Here is a 22,234-nt window from a genome sequence, read left to right as displayed (position 1 = left end):
TCACAAAGCACTAAAAAGGGAAAAGGGATCTGATCGGAGTCGCCAGTTTGGAACTGGCGGCTTTGATAATGGCGGAGAACGCCAATCTGGAGCAACTCAGCCGGCGGCACGGTTTAAAAGTGCCGGTCCGAGCTGAATGTCCTGTCAAAAATGTTGTTTTGGCGATAGCTGAGATTGTTGGTCATGATAGTATTAGATCGGCGTCTAGGATGAATGGCACGGTTGTGGTGTTTCTGGATAAAGTTGAAAAAGTTAACGAAATTGTTGAAAGTGGTTTAGTACTTAATGATAGTTTTGTTAAAGTCTTTCCGCTTGTTAATCCAGCGAGAAAAGTCGTGCTCTCTAATGTACCTCTGTTTATCAGTGATGAAGCGTTGCAACGTGAGCTGTCAAGGTATGGACAGTTCGCGTCTGCAATAAAGAAAATTCCACTAGGTTGCAAGTCTCCGTTGCTAAAGCATGTAGTTTCTTTCCGTCGGCAAGTTTACATGATTTTGAGGTCAGACGTAGAAGAAATAAATGCTGCTTTCAAATTCAGAGTAGACGGGTTTGAATTTGTGATATTTGCAACGACTGAAAATATGAAGTGTTACGGCTGCGGAAGAGAGGGGCATTTAGTGCGCGCCTGTACTGAACGAGTAAATGAAGCAAGCATAACAAACGCAAATGTTTCTCTAAATCAAGTTGAAAATCAGGATATTAATGTAGAAGAACAGGACGGGATTAATGAAAATCCAGAAAGTATTGAGAAAGAAGACAAAGGAAAAAATGGAGAAACAGCAGAATCAACAAATAATGAAGTAATGGAAGTTGAAATTGATGAGGTGGAGAATGATTTCTTTAGAGAAGAAGAAAATCTATTTAAAGTACCAGCAGTGAAAAGAAAATCTAATTCTTGTGAAAAAACAGAAGTCAAAGAAAAAGACACAAAATGAGGAAAACATTCAGAGCTCTGAGATATCCGATTCAGAAAGTGAGCAAGAATTGGTAGGAGCAATGCAGTACGATAAGCAAGATGAAAGTGGTTATAGCCTTGAACGAATGAAAAATTTCTTACAGCGTACAAAAGGCATGAGAAATGTTGAGGTGATAGAATTTTTTCCTGATATATCTCTGTTTATTGATTCAGCAAAATTTCTAATGAAGCAAAAAGGTGAAGAATGCTTGTCAAATCCAGAGGTATACAGGTTAAAAAAAATTGTGCAAAAGGTACGTTCCCAAAGAGCACAGAATGATTCACAAGAGTAATTTGTTAATATGCTGCATATTTTTTTGCTGTTTTTTTCTCCCCATCATGAGCAGCAATAAAATTGCATCACTTAATGTTAATGGTATGAGAAATGTAAAAAAGAGGATGCATATATATGATTTAATTAAATTAAAACAAATAGACATAGTGTTTTTACAAGAAACGCACACACAGCAAATTCATCAGAGTTAAATTCTCGGTGTTGAAGCATTTCAGAGTAAAGTATTGACGTTAAAGAGTTAGATTTTGATAAATGAATATAATAAGAGTTAGAATTGATTTTATTCAGTGCGAAATCAAGGAGTTATCTTTTCAACACTTGGTGGTGTTATTTCCAACATCCGGGAATTCATGCAGCCCCAGTCACTGAAGAATTTTCCAGACGCCATTTTCCATCTAAGGTTTAGAACAGCAACTGGTGAGTCAAACTACCTAAATTATGGTATTTTACTGACTTTCTTTAAGGAAATACAGTTGTAAACATATTGTTAAGGTAATAACTTTAGAATGGAGTTACAATTTTAAACTTCTGCGGTTCATTCATGGTCGTTTGTGTATCTAGCTTAACTGCAGTACTATTGACTTCTTTTCAAGAATCACGCATACATATTGCATAAAAACATCAAATGTACATGTTCAACACATTTCTGTCACGCTTAATGCCATTTTGTGCGTTGTTACCCATCTGTAAAATAAAATCGACACTTCTCCTTTAATTCGAAGCAAACTAGCGAGGGAATCCCCGGACTCCGAGCCTTCTAGCCTAACGTTACTCTGCCCGGATGCTAACGGCAACACAGGACGGTTTCCATAAGCTCTGGAGAATTTCGAAAACATATCTGGTGAGTAAATGAACATATGCTTACTTGTAAAAGGCGTCCTGACTAAAACATATGATTGTTTGTTATTCGTGTATGTTAATTTGGTTATTTTAAACACCGCGGCCCTTTTAAACTGGTTCAATTGTGGCCGTCCATATACCGTTAGTCCATAAAACTCACGTGATAAGGTACGCTTGAATTATATTAAGTGTTGACAACTATTAAGGTCGGAATGTTAACATTAATGTCTTTAAATGACCGCGTTTGCACTCAGACATTTAACGTTACAGAAGTCTCCCGGAAGTTGCGGGACTAACGTTAACGTTATCCCGCAAATGCACAGAGACTCCCATATGCCCAAGTAGATGCCCGCAAATGAATGATAATCTCCCGGAAATCGCGCGTCTCCCGCCCGGTCATTAAACACTTTGCACACCCCTCTCCACCGCATCCCTCCCAGCTCTTCAGGTACGTCGCGCGCAAGTTATCCCATTGTTCTTCAGGTACTCGTCTCTCCCGCTACCTCCCGCAAATCAACTCTGTATCCCCCAAAAATTACTTTTCCCAACTCGGGATGTCTGACGTTAGTAAGTTAGGCTATTTCTGTAGTCAGGAACATCTTAGTCAAGCTTTTCCTCCCGCATGATATTGTGCTTAAAACTATAGGCTAAACTTAGCATGTACTGTACACAACATTTCCGTTTTATTAAAGACAATTTAGTGCGTTGTAAACAGCCACCTGTCTGTAAAATTAATCAACAATTCATATTTGAGCAGCCTAATGATGATACAGGTTTGATTTGTAGATTTATTATCAATAATCAACATCTGAATCAAAAGATATCTGAAAAAGTGTGAGGCATACTTTGTGATGTTCATCTCTCTTTTTTATCTGAAGGTTATGCATATGTGTTAGATACTAATGTGGTGTTGTTTTTTAACAGCCACAGTTCTCTATACAATAACACAAGACCCTGTGATGGTGGCTGATTGGAGACGGATGGTGTATTTCCAGAGTTGGTGAAATGACCAAGCACACCTTCTTGGTCATATGTGGTGATAATAATGAAGGTATGTTTGATAAAGTTCTGTATTTGTTTCACAATAAGCTGAGAGGGTATTAGAGCATTAGAGAATAACAAATGACATGAAGGTGATAAGTTTTGTATTGTGGGTGAACTGTTACTTAAATAATGTTTTCCTCTTCTGCTTATCCTAATATTTTAGATTATATTTGGACCTGAAACATCTGCTAGACTCCAGGAAAGGTGGCGTCAATACTGGACCTGAAAGGGCCTAACAAGTTGAATCTGGTAAAGAAACACGCACGCACACACACACACATACACACACACGCACGCACACGCTTACCGAAAACTGTAAGTTTATGAATATTTTTACACTGTGGCCAATATTTTGGGGAAGTCAGCATCACTAAATGATATAAAAGATTTTAAGCTCCTCTAAATTTTGCTCCAAGTGTTGTGTTAAATTCAGGATTCTGGACAGACAGCTGCCTGTTTTTCCAGTTCTAGTCATAGTGGTTAACCTAATTGTTTTTGGAGATCCAACAGTGATGTATGTGTGTTTTCCACTTTTCCATATCCTGTCACCTCAACCAGCTGGGAGAGTCAAGTTGTGGATCATCATGTAGATTTTCAAAAGGTGAGTTTAGATTTCTTGAATGTTTTGTTTACTTTAAATGTTCTTTTAAATATATCATAGAATTTGATTGCAATTTGTTTTCAAACATTTATCTTAGTCATGCTGGAGTCTTGAAGAGTTCTGAGATGAGCATCACCCTACAGTATATCCGTGCATCAGGAACCACCAGACGAGCGATCAGCAGCTGCTACATCATCATGGATAAAAAGGTCATCCTGTGGCTGGGAAGCACTTCATTCACAGGACATGCTTGATGAGATTTCCTAGCTCCAGTTTGTTTTCACACAAGTTTACAGCATTTATACCTTCATTTAAACTGCTGTGTTTGATATGGAGGACCAAGGAAACACCAGAAGTGAAAGATTTGCACGCCAAGTTGTTTAAAATGTAATTTCAGAAGAAAACTATGCGTTCAGAAGAAAACTATGAGTGACGATATATTGAACTTTCAAATTGCTCTGATGAAACATCAAGTTTGGACCAAAGGACTAAAACAGCCTTTTTGAGCACTGGTCATACATATTTTGTTGATACTGTCTGTACTAATAAAAGATTTAAAGCATATTTGACATTGTTGCATTTTAAAAACTGAATGAATTGTTGAAGTGGTGAATGTTTTCAAATAAAATGTTTTTTCTTTTATGATTTACAGTCTATTTGACCTTTTTACCATCTTTACACTCAAGAGAGTTGAATAAAATAACAATATATTACACCAGGCGGTGTTAAATATAGTTACATTTTTTAACTCTGCCCAGAGTTAAAATTAACCCTTACTTCGGTGTCAATGTGCCAACCCTTTTGAAAATGTTGATTTAACTCTGTTTTGAGTGGACCCCATGAGACACTTTCAAAGTGTTGAAATTAACACCCATAGAGTTGTTTTGGGTCCCCAAATTTTGCTGTGTACAAAAGAGGATGAAGTTGATTGGCAAAAGGATTGGGAAGGAAATATTTATTTTAGTCACAAGACTGCTGTTAGTGCTGGGATAGCTGTGTTGTTTTCTAAAAGTTTCTTACCAATATCTTGTGACTCTTTTGAAATAATAGAAGGTAGGGTGCTTAAACTGGTTGTAAAATTTGAAAACATTACTATGGAATTAATAAATGTTTACGCTCCTGTGAAACCAATAGAAAGGATGTTGTTTTAAGAGACACTGTCTAACTATCTTAAGCAATGTGAAGTAGGAAATATTGTATTACTTGCGGGTGATTTTAATTGCACAGGTTATGACATTGATAGAAATCACATTGAACCTCATGCAGCGTCAAGACAGAAATTGCTACATATAATGAAATCCCACCAACTTTGTGATATTTGGAGGAATTTTAATTTTAAAGAAAAACAATACACATGGTCTCATATTAAGGAAAATTGTGTTTCATTGGCCAGGTTGGATCATTTTTACTGCTTTAAGCATCAGTTGCAGTGTTTTAAATCTTGTGATATTTATCCTGTTGGTTGCTCTGATCACTCTATGGTTGAAGTTTGTATGTATATTAAATCTGTAAAATATAAGAGTGCATATTGGCATTTTAATAGTACATTGATTGAAGATGCTTTTTTTAGAAAATGTTTATTTTCTTTTTGGTTAGGGTGGAGAACTCAAAAATGCAATTATACCTCCATACAACAATGGTGGGATATTGGCAAATTAAAAATACAAGAACTATGTAAACAGTATACTTCTAATGTCACTAAGGACATCATTCAAAACATAAAGAATTTAGAAAAAGATATTGCTAAACTTAAGTTTCTGAGTGAAGTTTTAAGAGATCAAGGTCACATGCAAATACTTAAGAATAAAAAAAATGAACTAGCCAATTTGTTGGACAATAGAGCTCAAGGAGCGTTGGTTAGGTCGAGATTTCAGAATATTTCTGAAATGGATTCCCCGTCCAAATTCTTCTTTAGTTTGGAAAAGAAATGGCCAAAGAAAAAATATTCAGTGCTTACGGTCTGTGGATGGAACGGATTTGACTATGGATTTTGATATTCGAAAAAGGGCTGTGGGTTTTTATAAAGAGCTGTATGCATGTGATTATGTGGAGGATCAGTCAATCAATCAGTTTCTTGTAGATCTCCCACAAGTGACTAAAGAGTCATTTGCTGACCTTGTGTGTCCTCCAACTACAGAGGAACTTTTTAAGGCATTGCAAAGTATGAAGAATGGTAAAGCTCCAGGTTTAGATGGGCTGCCTGTGGAGTTTTACAAAGCTTACTGGTTCTTCTTGGGAGAAGACTTGTTAGAGGTGTTAAGCAACAGCTTGAGTAAAGGAAAACTGCCTGTAAGTTGCAGGAGAGCAGTCTTAACACTACTCCCAAAGAAAGGTGACCTCAAGGAGGTTAAAAACTGGAGACCAGTGGCCTTGTTATGCACTGACTACAAGATTTTATCAAAAGCTTTGGCCAATAGACTAAGAGAAGTAATGGGACAGGTAATTCATATAGATCAATCTTATTGTGTGCCCAATAGATCAATAGTAGTAGTATCATTGATTAGAGATGTGTTTGAAGTTTCTAAAATCTTTGGATTGAAGGTGGGTTTATTGACTCTAGACCAGGAAAAAGCATTTGACCGGGTTGAACATCAGTTTTTATGGAACACTTTTGAGGCATTTGGATTCCCAATTGTTTTTATTGACATGATTAAGGTGTTATATAGTGGTATTGGAAGTATACTGAAAATCAATGGTGGTTTGTCTGTTCCTTTTAAAATTAATAGAGGAATACGTCAGGGTTGTGCATTATCAGGGATGCTCTATTCAATAGCTTTAGAACCTTTGTTAAATAAAATAAGAAGAGAATTGGAAGGTTTTAAATGTGAAAATCTCTTTCCACCAGTAAAACTGTCAGTGTATGCTGATGATATAATGGTGCTATTTAATGGCCAAAATGATATAAATAAGTTAGTTGATATTGTGACTAATTATGGCAAGTTTTCATCTGCAAGAATTAATTTGGGGAAAAGTGCAGCTTGTCTTGAAGGACAATGGGAAAGAGAAATATTGTTTTTGCCAGGTGGAATGAGTTGGTCAAAGAATATATTAAAATATTTGGGCATTTACTTGGGGGATGAAGCAACTAATCAAAAAAAAATGGGAAAATATATGTGATATTGTTGATGGAAGACTAGAAAGATGGAGTTGGTTATTACCAAAAATGTCTTTTAGGGGGAGAGCCTTAATTATAAATAATTTAGTTGCATCCTCTTTATGGCATAAACTGTCTGTTTTAGAGCCACCTGCTGGAATTTTAGAAAAAATACAAGCCAAATTGATAGATTTTTTTTGGAATAAATTACATTGGGTACCTAGAGCTGTGCTATACCTTCCAAAAGAAGAAGGTGGACAAGGTATTATAGATTTGATGAGTAGAAAAGCAGCTTTTAGGTTACAATTTGTACAAAAGTTTCTATATAAATCAGATGTGGTTTGGACTAGCATAACGAGTTGTCTTTTAGGTAAAGTTGGTGGATGGGGTTTTGGAAAGAACCTTTTTTTGCTGGACTGTTCTAAATTTGATTTAAAGTGTATATCTCCTTTCTATGAGAGTGTTAGAAGAGCCTGGTGTTTAGTAAAGAATAAAAGAATGTTGTCTCATAACTCTTTATATTGGTTTTTAGAAGAACCACTAATAAATGGCGCACGCTTGGACCTTTGTGATGATAAAACACCTGGTTTAAAACAGTTGCTTTTTAATGCAAAAATGACAAAAATGAAGAACTTGATAGAAGTAGCGGGGGATAATCTGGACAATGCTGATGCAGTCGCTCAAAGACTGAGTATAAGATCAACAAGAAAAGTTCATTTATTGCTCAAAAAACTAAGAGAGACATTGAGTCAAGAAGACTGGAACTTTTTATCATTACGAACAGTGCCAAATATAATGGATTCGTTTCCAAGTTTGGTCCTACAACAAAATCCTTCAGGAATGGAGAGTTTAAAGACTTCAAGAGACATTATTTTTGATTCTATGGGAGGCAAGATTCTGTATAAGATTTGTGTAAAAGTGATAAACAAAGAAAAATTACAATGTGTTGATACACCATGGAGAGAACATTTAAATGTTGATAGTGATGTTATGCCTGTTTGGAGTTCAGTTTACAAACCACCATTGACTAAAAATGTTGGAGATCTTCAGTGGAGGGTGTTAAAGGGTATTATTGCAGTCAATGCTTTTATCTCAATACTGAATCCAACTGTGCATGATAAATGTCCTTTTTGTGATGAAAGAGAGACAATTTTTCATTGTTTTATGCATCGTGAAAGACTGGGGTCTTTATTCAATTTATTGGAGGTTATTTTCCTTTCCGTTGATGAGATGTTTACAAAAACGGTGTTTGTGTTTGGTTTTAAATATGGAAAGAAAGAAAAAGGAAAAGGGCGTGTGTTAAATTTTATATTAGGACAAGCAAAAATGGCCATATACATGAGTAGGAGGCACAAGATTTTGTATGAGACCAATCATAAAGTTGAACTGATTTTTAAAGGGCTTATCAGAGCAAGAATAAGGCATGATTTTAATTTTTATTTGTCAATGAACGAGTTGGACAAGTTTGAAGACGTGGAGTGTGAAAAATATGTTGTGTTGGGTTGAAAATAATGTATTGATTTTTGAAGAAAATATAGTGTGATTTTGAAATGTGTTTGTTTAAAGCAATGAAACATGTTGTAGTTTAAAATTTTTGTATTAAATAAAAGTGTATTCAAAATTCAAAAAAAAAAATTCTCTCTCTCTCTCTCTCTCTCACTCACTCACTCACGCGGGCATCCACTGTGGTCTCATGAGGAAACGCTGCTTTTTGATATAGTGTTTTTCTTGCTCCCGAATACAAATAATTTTTCAAGTATTTGTTCGAATCAAGTATTCGTAAAAACACGCTATTCGTGCCTTTCCGAATACCGTATTCGGGTTCGGCTCCACCCTTATATATATATATATATATATATATATATATATATATATATATATATATATATATATGTGTGTGTGTGTGTGTGTGTGTGTGTGTGTGTGTGTGTGTGTGTGTGTGTGTGTAGCGATTTTTAAACACATTTTAAACTTTTAAAAAATCCCAGAGCAGATATTTTGGAACAGATATTTTAATCCCAGTTCATTTACAAAAAAGGTTTTGAGAACGTGTATGCATGTTATTATAAAAACAATGTGCCTGTCAATTCGGTCTGTGGGTGAAACTGCACTCATTTGTCATGTTGCGTTGGGCCCAAAAAAACAGCAACTGGGATTTGGATCCTGTTTTATCATGATAATAAGCAGTCCAAATTTCAAACATAGTTTAAAAAGGCATGCATTTGCTAAAATATTTGATTTAAGACACATTTTGGCTCAACAATAGATTCTGTAAAAGAAAATATTTTTTTAGAAGAAACCTGAATCCAAAGTAAAACATAAATAATGATTGGAATATGATTAAAATTATATCTTATGATATTGACCTTCCTCGACTTTATTACTTGTACTTGACAGGCTTCACTGATTACTAGTCCAAATTCTGTTTTTGAGTTGGTTACTATCAAAGATGAACTTTTTTTCTGTTGCTATTGGAAGCTATAATCTGAAAATGTGTATTAATTAATAAATACAATATTGATCAGTTATATAAATATTACTAAGCCATTTCATTAACTGAGGAAAAGTCACAGATCACAAAGCAAACACTTCTTTATTTATTTATTTTTTCAGCAGCACCACATAGAAAAGAAAGAATGCCAAATGAATACAGAGATCAATATTTTAAGTAAAAGGTGACATGTGCTTTGCCGGACATCAGTAGCATTTTTTTATTTATACAATTGTAAGCTCAACACTAATAACATCAGTGACTAGGAATGGTGCATGACGGTACACGACAAATCATTTACAAAAAAAAAGCATGCGGGTAAAATTAGTCTCAGCAGTGATGAAAGGAAATGACAAGAGTACGATGCTACAGAATACCATTCGAGGCTAGAAAAAACCTCTGAAATATAACAGGAAAACTTCTAATTTAGAAAAACATTCTTGTCCCTGACATATGAGACCACTTTTGCCGCTTTGAAAAATCCTGATCTCAGTGATGTACAATCTTCAAACATAATTGAAAGCAGCTCCTTTTCTTATTTAAGGGCTCTTTTAACTCCATTAGTTGGCTTTACTGCGGGTTTCTGACAACCTGGCAAAGGTTCGAGGACTGATATGGGCAATGTAATCCGTCTGGAATCGAGAATTCGGTGTGCGTCGTCTTTTCCTTTCACCTTGTGTGGTGAAGAATGCATCCTGGAAACGCATGCTGGATGCCGTGGACTGCAAAGCAAATACACAAATATGTCAATACAGCATTCATGAACATGGTCAAACATTTAACGACCACTTGTTCATTTTCAACCAGAGATAACATGATTTACTGCAGTTCACACAATGTCCACCGGTGTCGTCAATAACAATCATTTCTTAGGCCCTGTTACATTTGGCATTAAGATGGGTATTTGTAACAGCACTGATGTGCTCACGGCAACCTGAGTTTGATTCCGGCTCAAGGTCATTTGCCGTTCATTTCCCTCTCTCTGCTCCCCATGCATTCATGTCTCCACACAGTTCATTAATTCATTTATTAATTTTTCTTCAGCTTAGTCCCTTATTTATCAGGGGGTTGCCACAGCAGAATGTACCGCCAACTATTCCAGCATGTATTTTGTGCAACAGAAGCCCTTCCAGCCACAACCGAGCAACACTCATTTACACACACACTCATACACTACAGCCAATTTAGTTCATCCATTTTACATATACCACATCTTTGGACTGTGGGGGAAACTGTAGCACCCAGAGGATACCCACGTCAGCACAAGGAGAACATGCAAACTCCACACAGAAATGCCAACTGGCCCAGCTGGGATTCAAACCTACGACCTTCTTGCTGTGAAGTGACTGTGGAAATATAAATTTATATCATCTAATTTCAAATGAACAATAATCTACGTATAACTGAAAAGTTATATTCTTTGGTTTTTAATTATATCATTTCATTAACATCCCAGCTAGGAGGGACATTTAACCTTTATCTTTCTGACTACAGGCTAAGCCAGTGATGCAAATGCTTTAAACGACTCTGTCTTTGTCTCCGGGAGTTGCTTTTATGCTACAGAAACCCTATGGCCCCGTTTACACTAGTGCGTTTTAGTTTGAAAACGCGTAAGTTTTGCTACGGTTACGCCATCCGTCCACACTACGCCGGAGTTCTCGAGCGCCGAAAACGGAGCTTTTTGAAAACGCTGGAGAGGCCGTTTTCATTCTAAAACGCTGCTGCTCCGTCTCAGTGTGGATGGGGAAAGACGGAGACATCTGAAAACGGAGGCGGGGCTGCAAACGTTCGCCTATCTGATTGGGGCTTTTTCTCAATATTAAGTAGCCCACACACAGTTCAGTCTTGCATCCTCTTCTTGTAAGTTAAGACTTCGCAAGTTTGATCAAGGCTGCAGTCTCCCCCTTCTCAGTTTGATATGGAAAACATACCGAGGACACGGGTAAATCTTCAAAGGGAACAGTGTACTTTATAACTTCATTCACATCACCTTGGCTACGTTGTTTCCCTTTCTCAACAATAAAACGTAAACATGATTTAAGGAACTGCCTATTTTCTTTTTAATATTAGCAACTTAACAGACAGCAGAAATGTTGAGGCGTCGTGCTGCATATATGAGCGTCATCTTCACTGTGTGGATATTTATAACAAAACGGAGCCGATAACAACTGCCTTCTTTCAATTTCAGTGAAAATACGAAACGCACCCTCTCTTTTGCTGAATATCAGTTTTAATAATCGATAATTATAAAAGTATAACATACAATAAGTTTATACATTGTAGGAAATAAAGGCAAGCGATCAGTCAATGTACCTGGATTAATCATTAACTTATCTTTGCACTTAACCAAAACATGTTACCCGTGAACAAGTAACTTAATAGATTCCAATGACCAACGTCAGGGAATTGGCCTATGTCGTTAGATAAAGACAACAACATGAATGAAATATCACGTTCAGCAAATATAGTGAGATTAGATCCAGCGGGAGATGCGTGATGAGCAGTCCGACAAGCAGAGCTCTCATCTGGGTAGAAATGCTGGAGCGCTTGCCCGAGAGTGTGTGTGTGGTCACGTGATGTGCGTTTTCAGCGTTTTGGTGTGGACGGAGAGCAGTTCAGAAACGCTGGGTAAAACGCGAGTGTGGACGCGGATCGTTTTCATTCTACAACGCCGTTTTAAAACTAAAACGCACTAGTGTAAACGGGGCCTATGTTGATTAACTTGTGTGGTCAGCAGCTGGGCAGTTTTTTTAACACCTATGCCATGCTGACTCCAACTCTTAATTTGCATGCTTTGTTTAGCCATATCCCCTCCTCCTAAAAACACAATATAGACATGAAATCTTTGTCTCAATTCAGACTTGTGTGAGACTTGACAGACTTGTGAAAGAACTTGCAGACTGCAGACCTCTAGCAGGCTCTTGCAGACACATGGACATCTTAAAGACGCTGTATGACTGCAGATTAACCAACACGTCTCAATAAAGGAATTCTGCTTGTTTCGAGTCTCCTGGACTGGGTTCTCTTCTCTTTTCATTCATTTATTTTTTTACAACATGACCATACCTGAAACACTCCCCGGGAGTCTCCCGTATTTCAGACCAATCTCCCACAACCGTCCAGTTTTAAAAAATTTTTCGGAAAGCTCCCTTAATTCCCCCGCACCCCCTCCCCTCCCCTTTTTATGGTACAGTCTGTAAACACCCCAAGGTCGCCAACTTTGGTACAGTACCTGATCGCAGCGGCCGCCCAAAACCCGCTGCATCCTATCCCAGCTCTCAACAGTGTTATTGAGAGACCCCACCCCCGAACACCTCCTCAACTTCACTTAACCCCAAATCTACAATGTGGGGTTTAATCATTCAATTTGCATAACTGTTTGTTTGCTGAAGCTGTTCCAGGGCAACACATACAAAATTACCACTAGATGTCACTGTAGAAGAAGGTATCTAAAATTTTTCGAAGCTTCGACACATTTGTTTCGACTGATGTTTGAGTTATTTAATGTAATATACAGTGACGCTGTTGACAGAAGAATAAACCACAAGATTTGGGATGCAACCTGTGTGAGCCTTGATTGATTTTTCTGCTGCTACACTGAGTTAGGCGAGCTCTCCTGTAATTTTTTAACTCAACACATTACAAAACGTCTTTCACATATATTCGAAATGTGCATGTGTAAGTAATATGAATCGCTCACATATCTTTTGCGAGTTCTTTATCTGAGATGAAAAACGCATGGAAAAGCTGCCTATAGAAAGACGAGACGCTGTACACGCTGGTAAAGTGTGTGTGTGTGTGTGTGTGTTGACAGCGGTTTGACTGATAAATATGAATTTGTAGGAAAATCGTTTGCGGTGTTAAACAGCATTTCCCATTGTTTAACGTTACATCTTTGCTACAGAATACCATTAACGCTAGACACTGTACATGTCATGATCAATTTTAACAAAGAAGAACACTTACAGGTTGTGGCTCAGAGTTCACAACTTCTGCTTGTTGGAGCTGCTCCTTCTTTAAGGAGATTTTAACCAAATCCAGCACTGAACTGTGAGAGATTGTGGAAGCTGTGTTTTGTCAAATCATGCTTGCAATGTATTTTATAATTCTCTGGAACATATTTAATATTGAACTGTAAGCACTTCTGTCTTTGTGTCGTGTCTTTTGGAAGCCCACATACAGAAACAGAAGAAACCTGTGGAAATAGCAGCGTTTCGACTGCGTTTTAGCTTTCGCTGCTGTAACATTACAGTGCCTCTGGCCACGCCCCTGAGCTGCGCAGTAGGTGTACGCGGTAAAAGTATGATTGTGATCTCACTGGCCCAGAAGTATTTTTTTGTAGTCCCCAAAGTTTGTTCATTGTAGGCTTTGCTAAGCTAACTCTGTAAAAGCCAAGGTCTCCCTTTGCATTGAACTTTGAGCTTTTTACATTCAGAAATGCTGTTTATGTTCACACAGCTACATTACACATCAACTAAAGTTCAAAATATGATATTGTAGTGGACCACCCCTTTAATATCAGGTGTTAACAGGGCCTAAATTACACAAATACAGATTAATCAAACTTTATGAACAGTCAACTCTTTACTGAAATTTATCAAGGTCACTTAGTTCTATTTTAAGTTGTTCTAACAGGAGTAAATGAGCAGTTTTTAAACATACTTCACAAGTCACATAAATTCTGAAGAACAGTATAAAAACTTTTAGAATAAAAATATTAAAATATTAGAAGAAGAACGCTGATCAGATTTAGCACTTTCACATACCTCCAAGTTATTGGCGTTAATCTGGCATAGCGTGGTAAATTGAAAACTTTAAGGTGTGTTTCTCCAATCACCACGCTCACACCTTTATGTGAAAACTCACCAAACGACCTTTGACTTTTTTGGGCAGGTCTTCATTGAGTGTGTAAATGTCCTCTCGCTTTGCCAATACTTGGGATCCATCTTCAAACTCCACCTACAATCAAAAACAAAACAGAACTCAGCTTAAGGGATTGATTACTCAAGTAATAGCAGAGCAGCAGTACTTGATGTGACTGTTAGAGAATGTACCTGATACATATATGAAGTGTTCGAGCCAAGATATTTGGCTCCATATAAAAGTCCATCAGGCCACTTCACCTGAACTGTCTCCCCAACTTCAGGAGGGCCAAGCAAAGCACAGTCTCTGCTCTGTAGAGCGAAAGAGAAGAGATGCTCATTCACTGAAAACAAACAACTGGATCCTAATCCTAAATAATGTCTAAAGCCCTGGTCAGATCACACAATTTTGTCAAGATTTCGGCAACATTTCCTTAACGTAGGATGTCGTGGGGAGTCATAAACGACAAATGGGCATCGTGACACAAGACTTCCACTCCCCAGCGGGCTACATCCAAGCTTCAAGTGAGTGAAGCACTCCATTCTCCTGGATGGTCGCCCTCTCACTCGATGACACCAAGGACCAGATGTCCATCGCTGCATCAGAGGGTGAGCTGTTATTTTCTGATGAGGATCTAGACCGCTCCCTCCTTCCGGAGTGATGAGCGAGGCATCGTATCTAGAGGCAGATATGATGGCCGTGCTTTCCTGGGCTGCTTCGGCTGTGGGTCTGGAGATGTTTTATCCCCCATCCCCATGGCCGGACTGACTAGATGGGTGCTAGGTGGAGGTTTAGAAGAAGGCCAAGCCTTCTAAATCATTCGTCACCTTCTTCCTGGAAGTGCACAGTGAGCTCATACTTCTTGGAGGGGACCTTTCTCTGCCAGATCCGTGTGCGCTTCCACTTTCACCACCGTTGACGGTAAAGCAGCCAGGGGGTACGAGGCAGTTCTCCAGGTTGAACATGCCATTGCGATCAATCTTTGCCCGCATGGTGCCTCTTCCTGGCGCAATCAGCATAGTCTTACGTCCAAGGCGTGTAGGTTATCTGTGTTCCTTTCGGGGTAAGAGCCTACACCGCCACGGGCCAGGCTGGTTCTGGCCAGTACGCAATGGCCATGTATTAGCGCTACCAAGCACAGGTATTGGCCAAGCTGCACAAAGGTTCCAACCCAGGCCTGATGCATGAGCTCCACACCGCAAACTACTATGCTCTGCGTATCACCAAGTCGGCCACACACTAGGGGTCTAGGAACACCACTTCTGGCTAAACCTGGCTGATATGCATGATGTTGACAAAGTTCGCTTTATTAATGCATCCATATCCCATGCTGGCCTGTTCGACGACACCGTTGGTGAATTCACCCAGGAAGTCACTGCGGTGAAAGAGCAGTCAAATGCGATGGGTGAAGTCATCTATCGACATGTTCGTAAGACCGTTCCCACCATCCACCTTGACTGCTACTTGTCAAGGGTGCCTGCCTGCAGCTTCAAGACCAGCTCCACTGCCCCCACCTGCTCCTCCGGCTAAGCGGCAGTATCTAGCACCCCGCAGACATTCAGTGCCCCCATCCCAGGGTGCCATTAAGTCTGGTAAACAGACCGCAAAGCGTCCCTGAGTTGGGCCATCCGGAGATGAGGGGACTTGCTCTTTCTCCAGTGGAGGGCTGGGCATTGCAGAAATCTGTAGAGATGCGGGCTGGGTGACACCTAATAATTTAGCGAGATTTTATAATCTTCGAGTAGAGCCGATTTACTCAAGTGTGCTGTATAACTCCAGTGAATGAGTAAATTCGGTTTGGTGTTGTAACATGCTTGCTACACCTTTCTCTCTAACAGAGATACGTGGGCCCTTTTCACTTTTTCCAGTTGAGTTCCCCATTTGTTGAACCCTACAGAGTTCCTCTGAAGCCCCCAGTACCTGTCTCAGTGAAGGAGTTGGGTGCCTGGCCTATTCCGTTGTTGGCATGCCAGCTCGGTCAGCCCGCATTCCGGGTATAGGTAATGTAATGTGTTTATCCTGCGCATTATACTGTGTATGGCCGTATATATAAGGATGATTGGGAGTCCATCGTAAGGGCCGCTTGAGGGACTTTGGCCAGGACACTGGGGTTACACCCCTACTCTTTACGCTCACTGATAGTATAGTGTCCCCTTTATTTTACTGGGGCGTTAGGACTCACACAGATTGCGCGCCTCATGCTAGCCCCTCTAACACCACTTCCAACAGCAACCGAGTTTTCCCTTGTGGTCTCCCATCCAAGTACTGACCAGGCTCAGCCCTGTGAGTAACCGGTCTTGGGCTGCAGGGTGATATGGCTGCTTTGCGCGATCCCATATGCTTTACTCTGTATGCCATGGTACAGTTCCCCCCTCTTCAGGTGGGCCTGTGTCATCCCTCCCCGCTAAGCATCATTCCTATTTGTACTCCCTCATCTCAGGGTTACTCCATATGTCTTTATGCAACCAGGTCTCCCCATTTGGGCAGCTGGTGGCCTCAGCAGCATCCTCCCCTTTTGGGACTGGCATGCTTTCCCAACGTACTGTCGTATTTTAAAATTCATAGAACTTAACTAGGTGTATTTTTTAGAATCTGGCAAAATATATAAATAAGCCTTTAAGCACTTCACAGGTAAGTAAGGTAAGTTTGGGCCAGGAGACACGTTGGAGGGCTGCATCCCTGGTGATGATGGTGTGCTCATGCTGGAGCCTGGCAAATCTCTCACCAGCAACATGGTAAGGTTCAGTCACTGTGGCGTTCTCCATACATTTGCCCATAATGGAAGTTTTTTCACATAGCATTGAAGTTCCTCTCCCACTGGGGAACAAAACAGTTACTACGTAACCCTCGTTGACCAAGGGGGAAATGGAAATGCTATGCTATTTTGCCACAGTGGTTGCGTCTCAGCTGACAGCTATAGTTCCGCTCTTCAGCTAAAAAAGAAACTTAGCGTTGCATGGTTGGTATCTTTATACAGAACTTAATTACAATCAGCTTTGCTGCCAGCTGCGTATGCTGATACCACCAATTTATTAGCATTTCATTTCCGTTTTATTATTCTTCAGATGATTAGCTTTCTAGCAAAAATCCCCATAGTAAACATTTTTTCCACATAACATTTACGTTCCCCGTCTCGGGGACATTGTAAACCTTTTGTTTCTCTAAAACTGTGAATATTTCACTTTAATTTTATTTAGGTTAGATTTTATTTTATTTAACTAACCAGTTTGTGCTTTGGCACTGAAGTATATAGCAGACTGATTTTAAAGCACTTTACCTCAACTTGGACTTGTTATGCTTGTTTATCTAGTAGATAACTGGCCAATAAAGAAACAAATTATACCAAACAAAAAAGTATATGAGTTATTTTGTTTTGTTTGTGCCCATCCACTATTCAACTGTGTGGGTTGATGATTTGTTAAGCTCTGTGGAAAATAAGAATTAAGTTAAAGCTTCACTTTGATTATTGTATCACAAATCTCTGTCATATACTTGGTTTTTTTTAATATGACAATATTTTGTCTTAAGCATCTGATTTTTTCTTGCTGCTGATGTGCTTTCATTTTCTCTATCTCACTCGCAGGAAGTTCAGGCGAGAGACTGTTTAATAAGCAATCATGGCAGGAAAATATACATTTATTCATTTTCTTTTCGGCTTAGTCCCTTTATTAATCCGGGGTTGCCACAGCGGAATGAACCGCCAACTTATCCAGCACATGTTTTACACAGCGGATGCCCTTCCAGCTGCAACCCATCTCTGGGAAACATCCATACACTCTCAATTACACTCATACACTATGGACAATTTAGCTTACCCAATTCACCTGTACCGCATGTCTTTGGACTGTGGGGGAAACTGGAGCACCCGGAGGAACCCACGCCAATGCGGGGAGAACATGCAAACTCCACACAGAATTGCTAACTGAGCCAGTCGAGGCTTGAACCAGCAACCTTCTTGCTGTGAGGCAACACCACTACCTACTGCGCCACCGCATCACCAATACACATTTAGATTTAAAAGAAAATAACCTAATAGTAAAAAGGAATATGTGTTTGATTCTATTAATGTCATAAAAAATGCCCTTAAATAATGTAGCCTAGTTGTCAGTAAGCATTATGAGATTGACATAAGATAAAAAAAAAACATTAAAATTAAGATAAGAAACTGTTATAGCAACACCTGTGACTGCTTTGGGAAATAACAATCATCGTAGACATCCGGGGATGACAGATCGTGAAGGAACGTGTAGTCTAAAACATTTGTTACCCAGGACTAGTCAAGATTTTATCAAGAAAAAAAATCACATTATCTGACATAGCAACTTTCGGAACCGACAATAACATGTTATCTGACTGGGGATTAATAGAGATAAACCCACCACAATGTCTTCAGGGAATGTATCATTGCTGAAGGAGCCGTCATCGAACATGACCTCGTAAAATGTCTGGGCCGTGACCTGAGTAATACGTGAGCTGTAGTACCGGAGGTTTTTGTGTTTGGAGATCACCGTCTGGCCCACTTCTAATTCGCTTTTGCTAACTTTTACTTTCTGTGGGGAGAAAAGAAAAACTTTTCAACATTAATGGGTCAATTGTGTGACACATTTAATGACTAAAAACCATAAAGCATCTTTAAAATACAAAAAAAAAAAAACACAGGGTTTCTTGATATATATATCAATGCCTAATATCAGAGATGGCCAGAAGGTGAAGTAATCTTTTATAAATTGTTAAAATATTGGTGTCTGTAATGCAGCAAGTCCAGAGATTTTATATAAAATTCACTTTATTGTGTGATTTGACTAAAAAGTGGTCATAAACTAGTATTTTCTCAATTAAAATGAATAACAATTAGGACCCAGTAATAGTATTCCATATGTCATCACCTAACAAGTAGAAACCTATACAGGGCTATACCCTAAATTCAAACATTGAAATGACCATATGTGAGATGGGGTGGATGAAGCCGAGTTTCAGCAGACTCAGATGCAAATGCAGCAGGAATTAGTTTTTCCCGCATTCCCACCTGCTGGGTTGTTAAGTCACCAGTCTCTGTTTTCAGCTCATGTTTTGAATTGTCAAAGATATCAAAATATTTGCAATATTTCAACTCTTACAGTTTTATATTCACACATTCATTCAGTGACAACTTGTGACACACTCCCTATATTGTTTACCACGACACTTTGAATATTCGGTCTAAAATAACCTGCAAGTGTGACTTGAAAACAACATTAACACTGTTTATTTGACTGTGAAGAATGTTGTACTTTGATAGTCATTGGCTGCTAATGTGATTTCACTGTTTAGAGTTTGCATATATACTTTTATGAAATTATATTATTAAGGAGAAAGTCTGAATGTGCGAATATAAAACCAACTTTACCTCTATGTGTAAGTTTACATACCCTGCTATACATGTGCGGTTCACTGTCAGAATACAGTCGCTTTGCTTGTTGATGATTAATTACCCAGGCCTTGTACAGTTCCGTCTTCTTTCCTTGTCTTTGGCTAGGCAGAACCTCGGTTTTTAGCACTACATAGTGTAGAATCAGGTAATCATGGAACATTATTTCTTGCACGTGACCACACAAAACAACATTGTTGGCATCCAAAGACTTGTAGGCTTTTAACTTCAATGCTTCAATGAGATTGTATATTTCGGGCTGGATGCTTGGTCATTTCATCTTATCCAATATCTATTGCAGGGGTCACCAACCCTGTTCCTGGAGAGCTACCTTCCTGCAGATTTCAGTTGCAACCCTGACCAAACACACCTGTTTGTAATTATCAAGTGCTGCTTTAGGCACTATTAATTGGTTCAGGTGTGTTTGATTAGGGTTGGGACTGAATTCTGCAGGAAGGTAGCTCTCCAGGAACAGGGTTGGTTACCCATGATCTATTGGGAGGGTGCTATCGCAAATGGACCTGTCAGATGAACGCCACTCACTTTAACGTTAATTTTGCAGAATCACTGTGATTATCACTGGGTGACAAGCTGTTATAATACGCTGAAAGCATTATGTAAATAATATATATAATGTGTAATCAATATAACTTTTTCTGAGACAACAACAAACTCTGTACCGCATCAGATGTCATTCCCTTGCTAGCGCTCCCTGTTTTTTTAGTAGTTGAAGTTTCTTTTTGCAAAAATACCTCAGCAATATATCCCCAGCCTTGTACTGTGTTCCCATAATTTTTCTGAGAAGTGCTTCAGCAATCCACATGCTTACAACAGGGGATTCATCAGCCATTTGTTAAAGGAAAGATCAGAAATGACTATTGATGTATGGGACTTTGTCAGAGCTTGACAGGAACTTAACAGTACACAGTTCATGGATTGGGTTCTTCCTCCATTTCACAAGTGTAAGTAACAAGTGCGATTAAAATGGTTGCCTCCTTGTTTCTCTAGTTAGCATATTATGTATTTAATTGTATTTTGTTACTTGTAACCGCTTGTATTGTATCTAGTAAACTCTTTATACTCTCTTATCACGTCTAAAGCCACGTTGAAAACGTGATGCATGCCGCTTTGTTTAAGGAGTTAAATGCGTTTATGAGCTCGCGATCCACTGCCGTTTGTCATTGCTACAGCCATCGTCAGCTGTTCATACACACATGCAGTGGTCAAGTTTCAAAATAGTTCAGCTTTTGCCACTGTATGGATACAGTAAATACTGAATGAGTGTCATGGGTAAGAATATGCTGGTGTTAAACTGCATTGTTTTAATGCACTCCTGAATTGGGCTCACACACATACTCTGCACTCTGACTACTTGTTGATCTCATGCTGAATGCAGTCGACCAATCACAACAGACTGGGTCATTGGACCAATCAGCACAGATTAGCATCGCGCCAAAGAGAGGTTTGCGAACAAATTAATCCCTGAATGAATCATATGGGTGTTGTTGGGATAATTATGTAAAAATAAATGCATATTATAAGACAATGAAAATGTTTTTTGACCTTGCATGCATATCAGACCTTTGTTTGAGAACCCCAAAACCAAAAAATTACCCTTTTTTATGCATAATAGGGGCTCTTTAAAAGATTTATTGAGATCAATTGTTGGCGAATGTATGAGTGTTGGCCTGAATGGGTAGCTTTACATAGACAACGTCAATATTTCAGTGTATTTAAGACTTTATAAGGGCTAAAATTTAGATTTTGATATTCAAGACTTTTTAAGACCTCACAGATATCCTGCATCAAATATTGTCAACAGAAGCTCTACCAAACTTGATGCAAGACCAAAAGTCAATAACAGAACAAGTATTCTGGTGTACATACAGCACATTATCATATTGTCAGAAAATTGGCTAATTCATTTGATTTCATTTGTCCAAACACGTACGATTTGAAAAGAAGGCGTGACCCCAAACCCCACCCTTAAACCCAATTGTCATTTAGGGATGAGCAAATTCAACTAAAATGTACAAAAGAGATCGTATGAATTCATACAAAATAGCCGCTACATCAAAATGTTATGACTTGCCGTGAAATTGCGTTGGATTTGCCAAGAACTTACAGCACTGGAGCTCCGTGACTGGTGTCTGTGACAGGTGATGAAGACCACATACGGCCAATCATCGGGCTCCATGGGCACTCCAGCTGCATGAGCACAGGTGACATGGAACGAGGTCGGGCAACGGCCACAAGAGCACTGAATACAAGCTCCAGACAGCCGTTTTATCCTGTTACGGCAATAAATACACTTCTACAGAGAGAGAGAGAGAATGACGTAAGAATATAAATGTGTGTGCGCATGTGTTTGTGTTGGTTTTTACAAAGACAGATTTTTCTCTAATGACATAAGCTAGTAATGACATAAGCTCCAAGGACACGCCTGAAGATTTCTTAATTTTAAACACTTAACAATCATACTTAAAGTTATCTTTTGACATTAAAATTTTGTCTGGGGTAGGACCCGTGCTTAATTGGAGCCGGATCTTGCCAGATCCTGTTCTGGAAAACGTCAGATATTCGTGTTTTGCATTCCGGTATTTATTTGAATTAATCTGGCATTAACTTGTGCATGGTTAATACC

The 22,234-nt window shown here is 38.9% G+C and overlaps 1 protein-coding gene and 1 long non-coding RNA gene across 3 annotated transcripts in view; one reads left to right on the top strand and one right to left on the bottom strand.

The window, feature by feature from the left end:
* The first annotated feature begins 1,957 nt into the window (after positions 1 to 1,957).
* On the top strand, positions 1,958 to 4,378 carry LOC147846810 (uncharacterized). Its single transcript, XR_015476563.1, has 5 exons — positions 1,958 to 2,091; positions 3,015 to 3,141; positions 3,298 to 3,383; positions 3,693 to 3,735; positions 3,833 to 4,378. It is a non-coding gene; the product is annotated as an uncharacterized LOC147846810 (long non-coding RNA).
* Positions 4,379 to 9,403: 5,025 nt separating this feature from the next.
* The window catches only part of kdm4c (lysine (K)-specific demethylase 4C), a 36,180-nt gene continuing 23,349 nt past the window's right edge, over positions 9,404 to 22,234 (bottom strand). For both annotated transcript variants that reach the window (XR_015475872.1, NM_001083851.2), the window contains 5 exon segments: positions 21,716 to 21,904; positions 18,563 to 18,733; positions 14,375 to 14,494; positions 14,187 to 14,279; positions 9,404 to 10,042 (listed from right to left, as the gene is read on the bottom strand). Coding sequence is in view for 1 of the 2 variants with exons in the window: in NM_001083851.2 (NP_001077320.2) it covers positions 9,881 to 10,042; positions 14,187 to 14,279; positions 14,375 to 14,494; positions 18,563 to 18,733; positions 21,716 to 21,904 (735 nt within the window). In the remaining variant the exon portion in view is untranslated.

The sequence above is a fragment of the Danio rerio genome, chromosome 1 (genome assembly GCF_052040795.2).
Source record: "Danio rerio strain M-AB ecotype USA chromosome 1, GRCz13ab, whole genome shotgun sequence".
Classification (NCBI taxonomy): domain Eukaryota; kingdom Metazoa; phylum Chordata; class Actinopteri; order Cypriniformes; family Danionidae; genus Danio; species Danio rerio.
Note: the sequence above shows the minus strand (reverse complement) of the source record. Positions and strands in the feature narration are given on the sequence as shown.